This window comes from Convolutriloba macropyga, chromosome 5 (assembly GCF_964194025.1).
Source record: "Convolutriloba macropyga chromosome 5, txConMacr16.3, whole genome shotgun sequence".
Classification (NCBI taxonomy): Eukaryota; Metazoa; Xenacoelomorpha; order Acoela; family Convolutidae; genus Convolutriloba; species Convolutriloba macropyga.
The window spans coordinates 37,260,529-37,274,564 of NC_134472.1; the positions used below are offsets into that span (position 1 = coordinate 37,260,529).

General features: G+C 37.6%; 1 protein-coding gene across 3 annotated transcripts in view; it reads right to left on the reverse strand.

Annotated features, from left to right (window-relative positions):
- LOC142339996 (uncharacterized) overlaps nt 1–14,036 on the reverse strand; it is a 35,788-nt gene that overhangs the window by 7,943 nt on the left and 13,809 nt on the right. For 2 of the 3 annotated variants that reach the window (XM_075390383.1, XM_075390382.1), the window contains exons 4-5: nt 2,743–2,959; nt 2,193–2,371 (exon numbers count right to left, since the gene is read on the reverse strand). In XM_075390383.1, coding sequence (XP_075246498.1) covers nt 2,193–2,371; nt 2,743–2,959 — 396 coding nt within the window. The remainder of the gene's footprint in view (nt 1–2,192; nt 2,372–2,742; nt 2,960–14,036) is intronic. The other variant, XM_075390384.1, reaches the window with a different exon arrangement.

Consider the following 14,036-nt stretch of genomic DNA (forward strand, 5'->3'; position numbering starts at 1 on the left):
CATTGACTAAAACAACTAGACCTAAAGCGGACTATGAATTGATTGGAAAAACCATTTAGAAAAAAATCCGATTACAAAAATTGAAAAAAAACAGTAAAAATCAAAGTGAAATTGCCGCATGTGAACAAAAAACCACTAGCGAGAAAGCGAATTTTTGTTCAAACACCGTTTTCTCACTCTACTTTAAATTTAGAGCGAAAAATGTTCACGCGAAAGCCACTCGCTTTTTCACTCCATTTCCTGTTTCGGCATGACCAAAATCACTACTCCAATTTGACTTCAAAAATCATGAAAATGTGTGAACAGATCTTAAAAAAAAACATAGCCGTAAGAATTGCGGAAACGACTCGAAGTGAAAATCCAATTAAACGTCATCCAACTATTAAAAACGTGTCTTCACTAATTTATGATTATCTTCAAACAAAGTCATGAAACAAAAAAGTAAAAACAATAAAATCAAATCTGTTAAAATATGATAAAAAATCTGATCAAATTTTGTTACAAATTGAGATCCTGAAAAAACTATCTCTGCCAAAATGGATTCATCAAAACAACTAGTACCTACAAAAACTACTTATGTGAATTTTGAAAAAAAAATTTAGGCTAAAATTATGAAAAAAAGCTCTTAAAAACAACTTTCACTGAAAAACTGGAAAACGTTACCAAATTTTTTAATATTTCACAAACAAATAAATCCGGAGAAAAATTCCTTTCAGCCAATAGGGTATCCAGATGCTCGCAAAACAATAAGCAAGTTATAATAGGCAAAGAAGATTAGCTAAAAACAGAAAAAAACGAAAAACTGCAAAAAAAATAAGAAAAATAGTCCCAATTTTCGCCATTTTTTTGTCATATTTCTCAACATAAAAATGATTCTTACCCACAAAACTGTAACCAATTGTTATCATAAAATTTCTCAAGTAGAAGGGGTTTCTTCAATACCAATTTGAGCTAGTAAAACAAAATAATCGTAAAACAAAATGCAAAAATTAGCCCGAAAATCAGCAAAATACATTAAAAACCTCCGAAATATCATAAAATTCATAGTAATTTTCAGAAACCTTCAAACCACTACAGAAACCAGCTTAAAATTAAAACGAAATCATAGCCGCCAAACCTTTTAACACAAATAAATGAAAAAAAACTGCTTTAAAATGCCGCACGTGAAGAAAAAAAATTTCGCTCGTTTAGAGAAATTTTTTTCACACATCAATTTCTCGCTCTCTCAAAAACAGCGGTATGAACAAAAACCACTCTCTTTTCGCTCCCTTCTTCACTTTTGTTCAGCACCCAAACCGCTCTAAAATTTTTCACGCGTTTCATTTCCTGCTTCAAAATTCACTCCAACTAAAGTGATTAAAAAAAGGACTTCTCCAATACTCCTCTTCGAGTCGTAAAAAGACAGCGCCGCAATACAATTCAAATTCCTTGAATTGTAAAAAACCAAAAATGGCCGCTATCGCATCGCGGCTATTAATAAAAAAGATTCAGTATCGTCGTTTTTTACAAGTAGGGTAGATTTGCTATCGTCGTTTTTTTGTTTGAAGTCAACAGATTTTTCATCAATGTTCAACAAGTATGTTCCAGTTTGACTCCAAAAATAACAAAGAAAATTATTTTCGTTCTATTAGTTTTGTGATCGAGCTAACGAATTGTCAGTAATTTTGCACATTGTTTCAGAACCTTTCTCTGAGAAGTACGTTTGAATTACCCAGAAAAAGAACGCTGTCATAAAGTTTGACTGCATTAAAAACAGAAAAATCAAAATTTCCTTTGTAAAAAAACGACAATGTCTTACGTCTAAAACACATACCGATGTTCTCTTACATTTAAAAACCGAACATACCAAATCTCTCTTGCATCCAGAAACGACGATAACGAATTTTCCTTACGTTTGAAACCGACAATACCGAATAAACCGAACGTACCGACGCTTTCTCACGTTTGAAACCGAACAAACCAAAGACGTTTTTGTCCTTTTTGTTCAGTCGTCTCAACTAGGGTATAATATTGCAACTACCTTGCCTATAGATATTTTTCAATCACTTTTCGGAAATAAGTGTTCAAAGTAAACAAGCGGAATGGCTTTGTATTTTTTTCTTTAATTATCCACTGCATTTAACATTGACCAAAAGGTTCTCTAACTGATTTTCAATATTTGTATGGGTATGCGTGTGCGGATGGTTGATTACCTTGAAGGAGGTGATGTTTTGAATCTTCTCGATCTGATTGGTGGAGAGAGACAGCCTCTCACAGTTGGGTGCGATGAGGGCGAGGTTGTTGTCCATTTTGGAGATGGGTGGTATCATGCCCCACATCTTGATGTGAGCATCCTCGCGGTAGTTGGGCTCTGGTATCGTCTCCATCAAAGCTTAATCATTATTTCAAACCGATTAATAGAAATACCCTATGAAAATGAACATAGTTTAAAAACCAAACAAGATTAAAAACAAATTTTCAAAATGTTTAGTAAATTTCTTTATTCAACATTGTATTGTATGCATGTCTCAGTCAAACATTAAACAATTGATGTATGAGATCACCATCACCTATACGTGCGTTTCCTAATACATTCAGCAAGAAATGCGCAAAATGGAATCTAAATTGATGCATGAAATGTTCTGAAAGAAGCATCTGCTGATATTACCCGAAGGTTCTGCTCATTTTCTACATGTGCTGAAAAAACACTCGGTTATCTGAAACCCTTTATATTGTATCGTTTACAATTATAATTTATTTGACCTTTGATTTCTAATTCCATTTGTTGGTCCAGAGTTAATTCCTTCCCTCCTGCTCCCCCTCCATCCTCTTCCTCCGCTCCCCCCTCAGGTGCAGTCTTATCTCCCCCACCCTCTCCCTCTCCCGCTCCTGCAGCTACTCCATCCTTGCTCTTCGTCTCCTCTACCTCTGCCGTCTGGTTCGCCATCTCCGGTTCCTCGTCTGCTTTCATCTGCACAACCTCCTACAACTGCTTTTCCTCTTTCTTTAAAAAAATTGCTCGCGGTTCTAAAAAACAATTCCCGCCCCCAAAACAACGCCCATGTGTTTGTGTGTCAGTCTGTGTGTGACTGCGTGTGTATGTGTGTGTGTCTGTGTGTGTGTGTGTGTGTGTGTGTGTGTGTGTGTGTGAGTGTGCGTGTGTGTGTTTGTGTGCATGTGTGTGTGTTTGTGTGCATGTGTGTGTGTGCTTGAGTGTGTGTGTGTGTGTGTGTTTGTGTGCATGTGTGTGTGTGTGTGTGTTTGTGTGCATGTGTGTGTGCTTGAGTGTGTGTGTGTGTGTCTGTGTGTGTGTGTGTGTTAACACCGCTTACCTTAAATTTTTCGTTGGATTTTGAAACATATAAGCGAGAAACCGTAAGCAGAGATCACGGCAAACTAATTCTGAAAACACTGAAGTTCTGAAGACACGGAAAAATTGCAAGTAGACTTTTATTAAAGATTTAAGGTAATTAGAGTCCAGGCACTTTGTAATTGAAATCCACTGTTAAAGTAATTGAAATTCACGCTTAGTGTAATTAATGCTCATGCCTTTGATATTTACAGCTTTTAAGTATACAGATTTTTCAAAAAAACAAAGGTAATTAAAAATCACAATTTTATTAACAAACTTAACACGTTTTGTAATTAATTTTCACGTTTAATGTAACTATAGCTCACATTTCCAATGCATAACTCAGATTTTAGAAAAAAAAGGCGTTTTAAATGTTTCGGAATCATTCAAACAAACGTAAGGAACAACTTTGGGAAGTGAGCAACATCACACTTGCCGTTCCTGCATTGCCACAACCTTTCTGATTGGACAACATTACTATAGTTCGCAAAAAATTATTTGAAGAGCCTCATGAACTTCGAGAACTATCTAATTGATTATTTTTCAAATATTTCTCAGCTGTTATTTAACTCATCTGACTCCACAATTAAATTTTTAATATGTTTTTTCAGTTTTTTGTTCATTGCATAGTTCTTCCATTAACTGATCTCACTGCAAAATAAATCAGGCCATTGCCAGTATGACGATAACAGTTCAATGAATATCCCTCAGATGATTGTTTCACATTTTTCCCTCAGGTATTGAGGCGCCTTGACAGATTGTTTTCTTGATAACTATGGCGCAGCTGTTCCAGATAGAACTAGTTTATTAGTATGAGTATTCAATAATTAGCCCAAAACGTATTCACTGAGATGATTGCGTTTCTCATTTGGTCCCGAGTTGTTGTTGTATATGAGCAAAATGTTCAAGTATACGTGGTTGTATATATTTAGTTTTTTATGAGTAAATTTATGAATGGTGCGTGAACAAAAAGCTAGTTCAATAGTTTAATCCGTTTATTGAGGGAATTTTGTGGAGTTTGTCTGATCAAATTCTAACTTAAGAGATTATATTTTGTTATTAGATTAGGTTTTGTCACTTAAGTTGTTCTATTTTCATGCGCGTGAACTCTGCTTACACTGTGAATTTTAATTACACTAATTTTTAAAAGGACTTACAAAGCTACGTTTTAAGACGTCCAGCTCAAAATTTAAATAGATTCCTTGTGAAATCTACTAACGAAAGATGGCAAATAGATTTCACAATTTCGTAAGCGTTCGCCACAAACCCCCGTAGAGCACCAAAATAGCTTGAGGGTCCAATAAGGCGTGTTGACAAAAAAGCACACCGGCAGAAGCAAGTAAAATTAGTAGTAAATATAGGGAGCACTGGGAAAGGGGGGGTTATCATGCCATGGGGATAATAGGGTATAGATTTGCATGGGGATAATAGGGTATAGATTTGCATGGGGATAATATGGTATATATTTGCATGGGGATAATATGGTATATAATTGCATGGGTATAATATGGTATATAATTGCATGCGGATAATATGGTATATAATTGCACGCGGATAATACGTTATATAATTGCATGCGGATACGTTCTTATGCGGATAATGTGGCGGTAATTGTCTCGCCGTCTGACTTTCTTTTTCCCCTAACTTGACCGTCCGCTTATTGAATTTAGGCTAAAGAAACTTTCGTACAAATTGAACTGAAAATAAAAATTGAATCAGGGGCGTTCAAATTAAAGCAACACTCCAAACAAAATCTGAACAAATCTCGCACAAAGTATTTCTCAACACTATTTTGAATTCAACACACTATGAAATTGAGTTTGTACACTGTCCCTTTCACTGTTCGCCGCTACTTTCTGTAGCTTCTAAATCAATGAATGAACAAAAACTTTGTTCCTCCTCTGAGCTGCTTCTATCAAAGTCAACAATTTGGTCATCAGAAACGTCCTCATCTCTTATTCCTCCCGCATTAATGAAACCAGGATCGGGCGGCGAATAGTGGCTGGCATTGTCCAGAAGTAGGTTCAAGTTATCGCTACAGTGTTTTCTCATTCTTTTCTCCGGGGGTGTTAGATATGTTGGAAAGTCCCAATCCACTTCAGTGTCAAAAAAAATTTCACTTAAATTGTCACTATTCTCTGTACTGTAATCCCAACTTATTTGACTTTGGTCAGGATCAAACCATCCGAGCGAACTAGACGTTTCGCTTTGATTATCGCCCACCACAGAAAAGTGTCCATATGGGAGCATTCGCAAACCATCTCCGCAGATATATCTCTTATTATCAAATGCGGATAGAGATATTTTATTAGCTGTCACCGTTTTCAGTACATGATTTTCGGATGTTATTCTTGTATTTACCGCTCTAACTGGTTTCGATGTTTGGAGAGTTTCTTTATATAATTCGTGGGTGAGAAGTTTTTGGGCTGCCCTGGTCACACCTTTAGCAGACAACTTGCGACAACCTAAACAAGGTAAACATGTTTTACAATAAGCTATTAAGTTTTGTTATGTAGTTTCCTCCAACGCACTTAACTTGCATTCAAATTACTGAGGGAATGGGTTAGAAATTATTCATTATATGGACTCACTTTTTGATGTGATTGAATACATCTTGGGTTTGAGGCACACAAACTCGGATATATAGTCTCCACTGAATTCGTCCTAGAATTTAAGGACTTCAGACTTATTGTTGTTGTCGTGAAGTGGGTGGTCTTCTGGATAGGATGAAAAATCGAATTTGTTTTTTACTTCCGCAGATTGGTTGGTTAAATCCTCATACAGATCTTTTGACTCAATTCTATATAAGAGGCTGTCTGTATCCGAGTACAATAGACGACATTGAAAGTTTTGTCGCATAACTTGATAATGAAAGCGGTACATATAGTACTTAGACAAGTCGAGCACAGTTGCACCCACAATAGTCGGCGTATTCCATGTTATAATTTTCGGCTTGCTGCACATAGCGGCCATGTTCTCCCCAAATATTTTGAATCTCTCAAATTCGAATTTCGAAACAGGTTTTTCTGCTCTCTCCGCATTTCGTGTAATTTCCACCCTCGACTGTCGCCTTTTCGACTCAATTGTTTTGCCATATACAGAATTATTCATGAGTTTATAATAATTCTGTTGGAATTTATTAGTTGCGTTTTTCCGCATATTGCTATTCAAGGTAATATACGGTTCGAGCCATCGTTCCTGATTGAATTGCAGCACGCGGTGAAGTTTCGTTATACGTAATCCAAGTTGCACATATAATTGGAGTAATTTATAATGGACTACGTAGTTCTTCTTGTCAAACAGTGTTTGCAGTAGTTTAGGGACCTTAGCTTCAGAAATATTGTACTGCTCTTTTAGGTTGATTTGGAAATCGCTTAGCCACACGTCTTGTACAATTTCCTTTACAGGCGCTAGCGGATAATCCCTTTGGTTGTCGTGAACGTCTGTAGGACACTCCAGATCCACTTCAGCAAAGTAGCCGATGGCAGAATCCTGAGGCATATTCAAGATCTGGCTAATGGAAACTTCATTGGCAAATCTAAAGCTTCCGATCGGAAGCAGCTCCTTCTGCATGACACCCCCATACAAATTATTAGCGTCGAGGCACAACCCGAATGTGGAAGCCTCTTCTGGGTTGAAGCCCGATAAGAACTGATTGTTGGCTTTGAAGTACCTCGTTTCGAATACGGAAGTAATTCCGCCTCTTACTGACTGTTCAATCATGTGCAGGTGCTCGGGTTCTGTCAAAAGTTCTACGCGTGCTTTTGTTATCCGTAAAGCTGCATCTTTTGCCACATTTGGAGCTGTGAAAAATTGCGCCACGTCCAATCTGTATGTCTGGAAACTGATTTTGCGACAGTATTCCGAACAGCAGGCCAGAAGGGCAACGTCCAGTTTCAAATAGGAATCGTGGTAGTACTGCATTGTCTCACAGTTTAGCAGCTGCCACATCTTCTTCGCTTTATCTTATTCGGACTCATTGATTGATATTTTTCCGTTTTCCAAAGAATTCGTCCATTTGCTGAGAGCCGGCAGCTCCCTCTCCGCAAACTTTGACCGGTCGCTCATGTAGGAATAAGGGTAATAACCCTTCTGCTTCAGAAGTTGTCTGTCAGGTGCAGGAATATGGGCGAACATAGACTCCATTATACCAAACTCTGACTCTGGCAAGGACTCCACCAGCTTTTCGAGAGATCCGTTGAAGAGTTTGTAAGAATCAACGAAGCGTAGATATTCGTAAACAGGTACGACCTTCTTGTCAGCCCTCTCAACTCTATCAACTTGCACTCCCAGCATCATTGCAATGTATTTTTCGTCTGTTGCTGGTATGACGTTGATTGTTGTTGTCGGTTCGCACTTTTGCAGACTAAGACAAATATGATGGAGGTCAAAATTTTGGATGTTGTGTCCAATTACGGGAATAAAATTGGAATTCCGGCGCGCTCTGTTACACTGTGGGTGGGCCCAACCCAGGAAGCCGCCGCTGTAATGGCAGTGGTCCAGATCTTTTTCGTCAGTTTCTGAGAATTCGTTTTCACAAATCCAACACTGTTTGCTCGCATCTTTATGAAGTGATGATCGGTCACCACGGAAGACAGGGTGTTTGCGCTTCTGTTCGTGTATATCCTTAGCAAGTTTATGAATCATTTGAACGAAATTTTGCATGCAGTTTTCCGAGCTGTCCAAATGAGTAAATTTGGGCTCGGGGTTGCCGTGCTCAATAACAGTCAATGCAAAGCCACATGGTTCGTGAACTTCAATTGGTCGCGATGAAGCTCTCTCTTCACTTGGAGCACAGGAGGCCACTGGTTTGAGAAACGACTCGAAATCAAAATAGATGACTAAGGGAGCAAACCAAGTAGCTGACCAGTTTGTGAATTTGTATAAATTATTGTCTGGTTTTGGCATGCGGATAACAGCTGGTGGATTATTACCGCAAACTTCAACATGATCCTTAAAGTTATTAACATCCTTGTGACACAAGTAAAGACAGTTCCGGCATAAGTGAAGAGTTGACTTGAATTTGATGTTTTTGATGAAGCAGAACAGCCTGCACAAATCTTTGATAAGAACGTAGTGGTGTTTATCATTCTCATAAAGAAGAAGCAAATCGAGGCTCAATTCGGAAGTTGTCCTTTTAGACACCCACATTGGAAACAAATCTCGGTTTTCAAATCCAAAAACGTTTACCTCTACGTCGTTAAGTGTTTCAAACTTATCAATGTCATTGAAACCCATGGGCATTGAAAACTCACCAGCAGGCTGAAGCGATGACATATTTTGATAGAACTCGGGTGATGTTAGCTTTAAAGAGTCATTTCGTCCTTCTTCTCCCTCAAAATTGTTGCACTTAAGATAGGAAGCTGCGATAAAGCTGTAAATGAAACAGTTGTTGTCTGTATGGTTCCTTATGTTGTGAAGGGCTCTACAATTTTGTAACTTTGTTGGTAAGGCAATAAATGAAGATCCAGTGGCCGGTCTGTATTTGGCGAACTTAATATTGACGCGAATAACTCTTTCCAACATCCAACCACTTCCAGAAGAGGCAAAGGTGAACAACACAGCGAGCATTTTTTTCACCATTTCTACAAAATTGTCATTTTAGAGCCCTTCAGCGTACACAGGAGTCATCAGAGAGTTAGCGAAGATGGTGATACGCTCGTCGTCTTCATCAGGGTCACGAAATTGTTTGAAAAGTTGCAGTTCTGCTGAGAATTGAACTTTTTGCGGGCCCGCTGATAGTTTTTGATCAATCAGTTCCTGAATTCGCTCCTGTTTGAACTTCATGAACGCCTGGAGGTCTCTTGCTGGCACCATTTCGTCATCCGTGGGTTCTATTGAGTAGGATTGAAGACTGCCATTAAAAGCTGACTGATCGGAGGGTTGAGTAGGTTGAAACTCAGCACCAAAGACTGGAATTGAATGAACTGACCTTGCATATTGGGCATAGAGGTGCGAACTGTTGAATCCGAGGTGGCAAGCCCGACAACAGTTTGTGAACCTTGAATGTTGAGTTTGCATGTGTTCCTCCAGTTCTGACATTTTTCGAGATGTAAACTCACACAAAGAACAGTGATAAGTTGGAAATTTCATTTCATCTGGATGAAATTTTGTTTCATGGCGAGAACGATTTCCTCTAGTGCTAAGCACAGAGTCGCAATACCGACAAGCAAAAGTCATGACGATAGAATATAACAACTTGACTTGAATATAACAACTTGAATTGAATTTAGGAAAGAATTGAATGATTCGGAAAACTAGTATTGCACTTTGTGGTAATTGCATTCGCTACGAAGGGTGTTACATGAAGGCATTCTGTATAACAACGTAGTTTGGTGGGCGCCAATTTCAAACATTTGAATTCGTCAAAGTTTATTGGTTGAAACTGGCGGGAAATTTTCGGTTCGAATTTTTATTGAAAATAAACGCAAAAAAGATATAAAACACTTTCCGATTTCAAAACTATGTGCTAGTAGACCCTCAGAGGGGTCATACCGAGTGTTGTTTTTGTGAATCACCTAAAAAAACGCATTTCAAAAAGCGGAGAAACATGTTACTTTCTTTTGAGTTTTTCAAAAAATTACCATTTTAGACCTCTTAAAAAACGGGTGGTTAGAGTTGTCCTACGCTGTCAAGTGTGATGAGCAAAATTGCTCCCCGGGACGAAAAACATAGGTCCGCACTAAAAAAATTGCTCTAAAACGAACCGAAAAAAGTTATTTTTTCTGTCAATCATCATAAATCAATGTCACTAAATGACAATTACAAGACAGAAACATGTGTCTTTTTTCTGAAGCCTTTTTCGATGACAGGTGTTATGAGAGAAATTGATGCCGTGGGCCCACAATGTGCAAAAATGCAAAGAAACGCGATCTAACATCTTTCCTTAGGGTACTTCATATGCTAATTAATGCCAGATGTTAATGTGACATTGATGACCAGATGTTTTGGAAATCGGTGAAGGAGCCATTTTTCGGCCATGATGCTTATGACCAAAAACATCCAGCATGTTCCCACAAAGACATTGGTTTAAAAAAATTTCAAATTTTTTTTTCATTAATTAGCAATTATGTTAATTAGTCACTAATTAGCCGTTAATTAGGCGCTAATTATCTCCGTAACGGTTAAGTTAAATTTGACGAGCGTGATGAGATGTTTTGCAGGACACAGTGTGCTGAGAACCCCTGCACCATCAGTTTCATCCCAAGTGTTTTTTGAAGCCCTCATTTTTGGGGTCAAAGGTCAGAGGTCATCTATCAAAAAAAATTTTTTTTCTCAATTTTTTCAAAATTTTTTTTTCACAAACCTGCTTTTTTTACCCTGTTGAACGAGAGTGCAAAGCTAGGCGGTGCTGCTAGAGGACGTAAAAACTTTTTTTAACAGAACCTAATGACATCATTTGGGTTTTCAAGTGCAATTTTTCGAATTTTATCTCTGACGGATTACAATTTTCGACAACTTTTCCAATTTATGAATTGGTTTCAGAGTTCATATGCTGCTACTCTTTTGGCATAATGTTAACAGGTCTTTTGAGCCAAAAACCGCACACATTTTGCAAAACAGAAATTGTGTTAATTCCATATAACTTTAGGCTTAACAAGCAGATGTTTAGAATTTTTATTGATTCGAAAGTCTAATTGTGGATTATTACCACAAAAACTAAACAGTTCATAGTGATTGCGGTACATGAATGCCTGCTTGGAGAATGATATCTGTGCTTGCGTCATAGGGGAAAGTAAAAATCTTCCCTGAACAAGTCGGAATATGATCACTTACTTGAATTATATTTTTGTCTAAGTTTTGAATAGAAACACAAAACGGACAAAAAAGAAGTTGTATTACAAATTCAAGAAATAGAAACGAAGTAAAATGTATAACACAAACACGCACAAATTAACATCTCAAATTTGAAACAGTTTTTTATATGAAAGTAAAGTTTCAAGTTCTAATTAAGTTAAGTTAATCGAATAAGTCCATCAAAGAATTTTCTGGTCGTCGCTTTTTTGGTGCACCGCTAACGTTTGGAGTCTCTGAACACGTGGGTGTTTGGAAACTCTCGCTCATAGCCTCTCGCTTTGGCGTTTGAAAAGTTGTTCCGGACAGAACGTTCTCGTCAAAGTTATCGAAATCGTTTGGAGGGTTCCTGATTTCAGCAAAGAGAGATGGGCTGGGTGCCGGCGTAACAGTTGGACTTGGGTCAATTGCCGGTGTTGTGGGTAGACTAGATAGTGTCGATTCACTGTGAGGCGAATCAGGTGATGAACTGATTCCCCACAAATTGGCCAAATCATCACAAGCTTGATATGCTCCGAGTTGATTTTCAAACAAGGGTACGCACTCACAGTCGTAGCGGTAGAGAATTCGTTTGGTTTCTTCAGGTAATGTGTCCATATTACAATCTTGAAATGCTGGCAATACTTTTGCAGGTAAGTGACCTCTTGAGGTAAGAATGCTGCATTCCGAAGGGTCTGTTTTTTCGGGCAGGGCGGCAATTGCATTTATAAGAAGCTTTGGAAGAAGACAGTGATGGTAAGTGTTCCAGACATTGTCCTGTTTTCGTTGTTGGATGAGAACAACAAAGTTTTCATAAACTGTTCGATAAACCAAAGTTCTTTCGCAGGAAGACTCTGATTCTGCGAGAATTTTAACCGACATTTCAAAAGTTAAGTGTTAAAAGAATTCAATTAAACAGATTCGAATTTGTTGCTGGAAACAAACTGCAATTTGACTCAACACATATATGAATGCCGCCGAATTATAGCTCAGGGTTTCTGTGTACAACTTTTGCATTTGTTTCACGTAAGCTAGAGGCATCTGTTTTTAATTTTGAGCCAACATACACACAATTTTAACTTGAGCGTACCACAGATTGTTATCTAGGGTTACATCTGTTTTCAATTAACTGTTGCTATATATTGTGTTCAATGTGTAGTTTCTTATCTGAGGTCACATGTGCTTTTAATTTGTTGTGTATATGATTGCTTTATGCCTTTGAAATTGTGTTCAACATGTAAGTTTCTTATCTGAGGTCGCATCTGTTTCTAATTTCTAGTGTATATGAGTGCTTCGAAATTGTGTTCAACATGTATGTTTATTATCTGAGGTCGCATCTGTTTCTAATTTCTAGTTTATATGAGCGCTTTATGCATGTGAAAATTGTTCAAAAGATCACATTCGTGCACCATATGTTTGACATAAAAATTGTAATGAACAGACTCAAGTACGCCGTAGGCGTACTTGAGACTGTTTTCGCCAATCATTTGTTTTTAATTGAGTGTTTGATGACACACGTGTAATCCAAGCTTGCCGACGCCCCTGAGTTGGAGCGTTCACAATAATTGTTAAGGGAAATAATATCAAGTTGTGGCATGCCTTTCACTTCCACTAAAGACACAGAATTCGGCGATTGTTATTATGACATTTCGAAAACTGATAAGCGCTTGATCAGAGCAACTGTGAAAACGTATGAAAGGACGGGTAGCTATGTGTTTCTAAAATTGTTCAAGAAAGCGGAAAGCGATTACGAATTTCACCAGAGAGTTTCTCTAACTGTTCAAGAATTTGAGAACTTGATTGAAAAGTCAGCAGATATACGCTCTCAGTTCACAGAAGAGGAATCAACAAAACCCCCTCCAGCAAAAAAACCACGATTCCAACAAAAGTCAGAAGAAATTTCCAAGACCAGCAACAAAAATGGTTGAGGCGATGTACGAGCGTTCACCACATTACTTTAAACAATTTCAAAAACAGTTCAAGTTTCAGATTGTCGAAGAGAAACCTACCCTTTCTAACACAAATGTTTATGCAGTGTGTGCCCATTTTGGTTCTGAGTTTTGCGGCTTAGTAACTAACCATTATCACGTTTTGCTTGATAAAACAACTTTCGAAAAGGAAACTTTGAAAAGAAACCCAAATTTTCCTGTGCCTTGTATTTTTACAACCTTCAAATTTTTATTTTCGACTGCAACAACTTTGGAGACTAATGGAGACGTTTTTACAAAGCTCAAATTGGCGGTTGAATTCAACAGATCCGCAGATAAAGTTGACTCACAGACAGTACGCAAACAACTGCCAGCTTTTGCCTGCCACAATAATATGAAAGTTAGCAATGCAAAACAAGTGAATATAAATCAAAAACCCTGTGCGAAGATGACAGTAGTTGCTCAAAAGACGATCTACAACGCCCGTCCTCCATCGAAACAAGTTCAAACTGATTTTGTTAATAGTGAAACTATCCGAAGAGTTGAAAACATTTTGTCTGATCCTCATTCTGGTGCTTTTTGTCAAATTATGGATATTTTTGTTAGTGGATATGGAAAATTAAATATTGATACTGATTTGTTGAGTGTTCGCCTTGTGTACGAAGAAAAAATTAAATTTTGAAAAAATAATTTATTGCAATCAAGGAAGGGTTAATACAGCATATGAAAAGCAAAGCGAAATAATTGAGCATCACTCAGTTTTACAATTTTTTGTGAGTTAAAAATATAATGAGCAATATAAATACAAAAAAGTCCACAAAGTTTTGAGTTTTTACTTTGAATTGGCTGATCCTTCAGTAACTGATAAATTTTTGCATTTTCTTCTAGAGAAATTATTCTTTGGTAGACATCTTTGTATGACGAAATAGACTGTCCGAGAGGATCAGCGAAGAACAATTGATCCTCCTCCTCTTTCTGGCACAATATTAACCAATGGGTGCCAA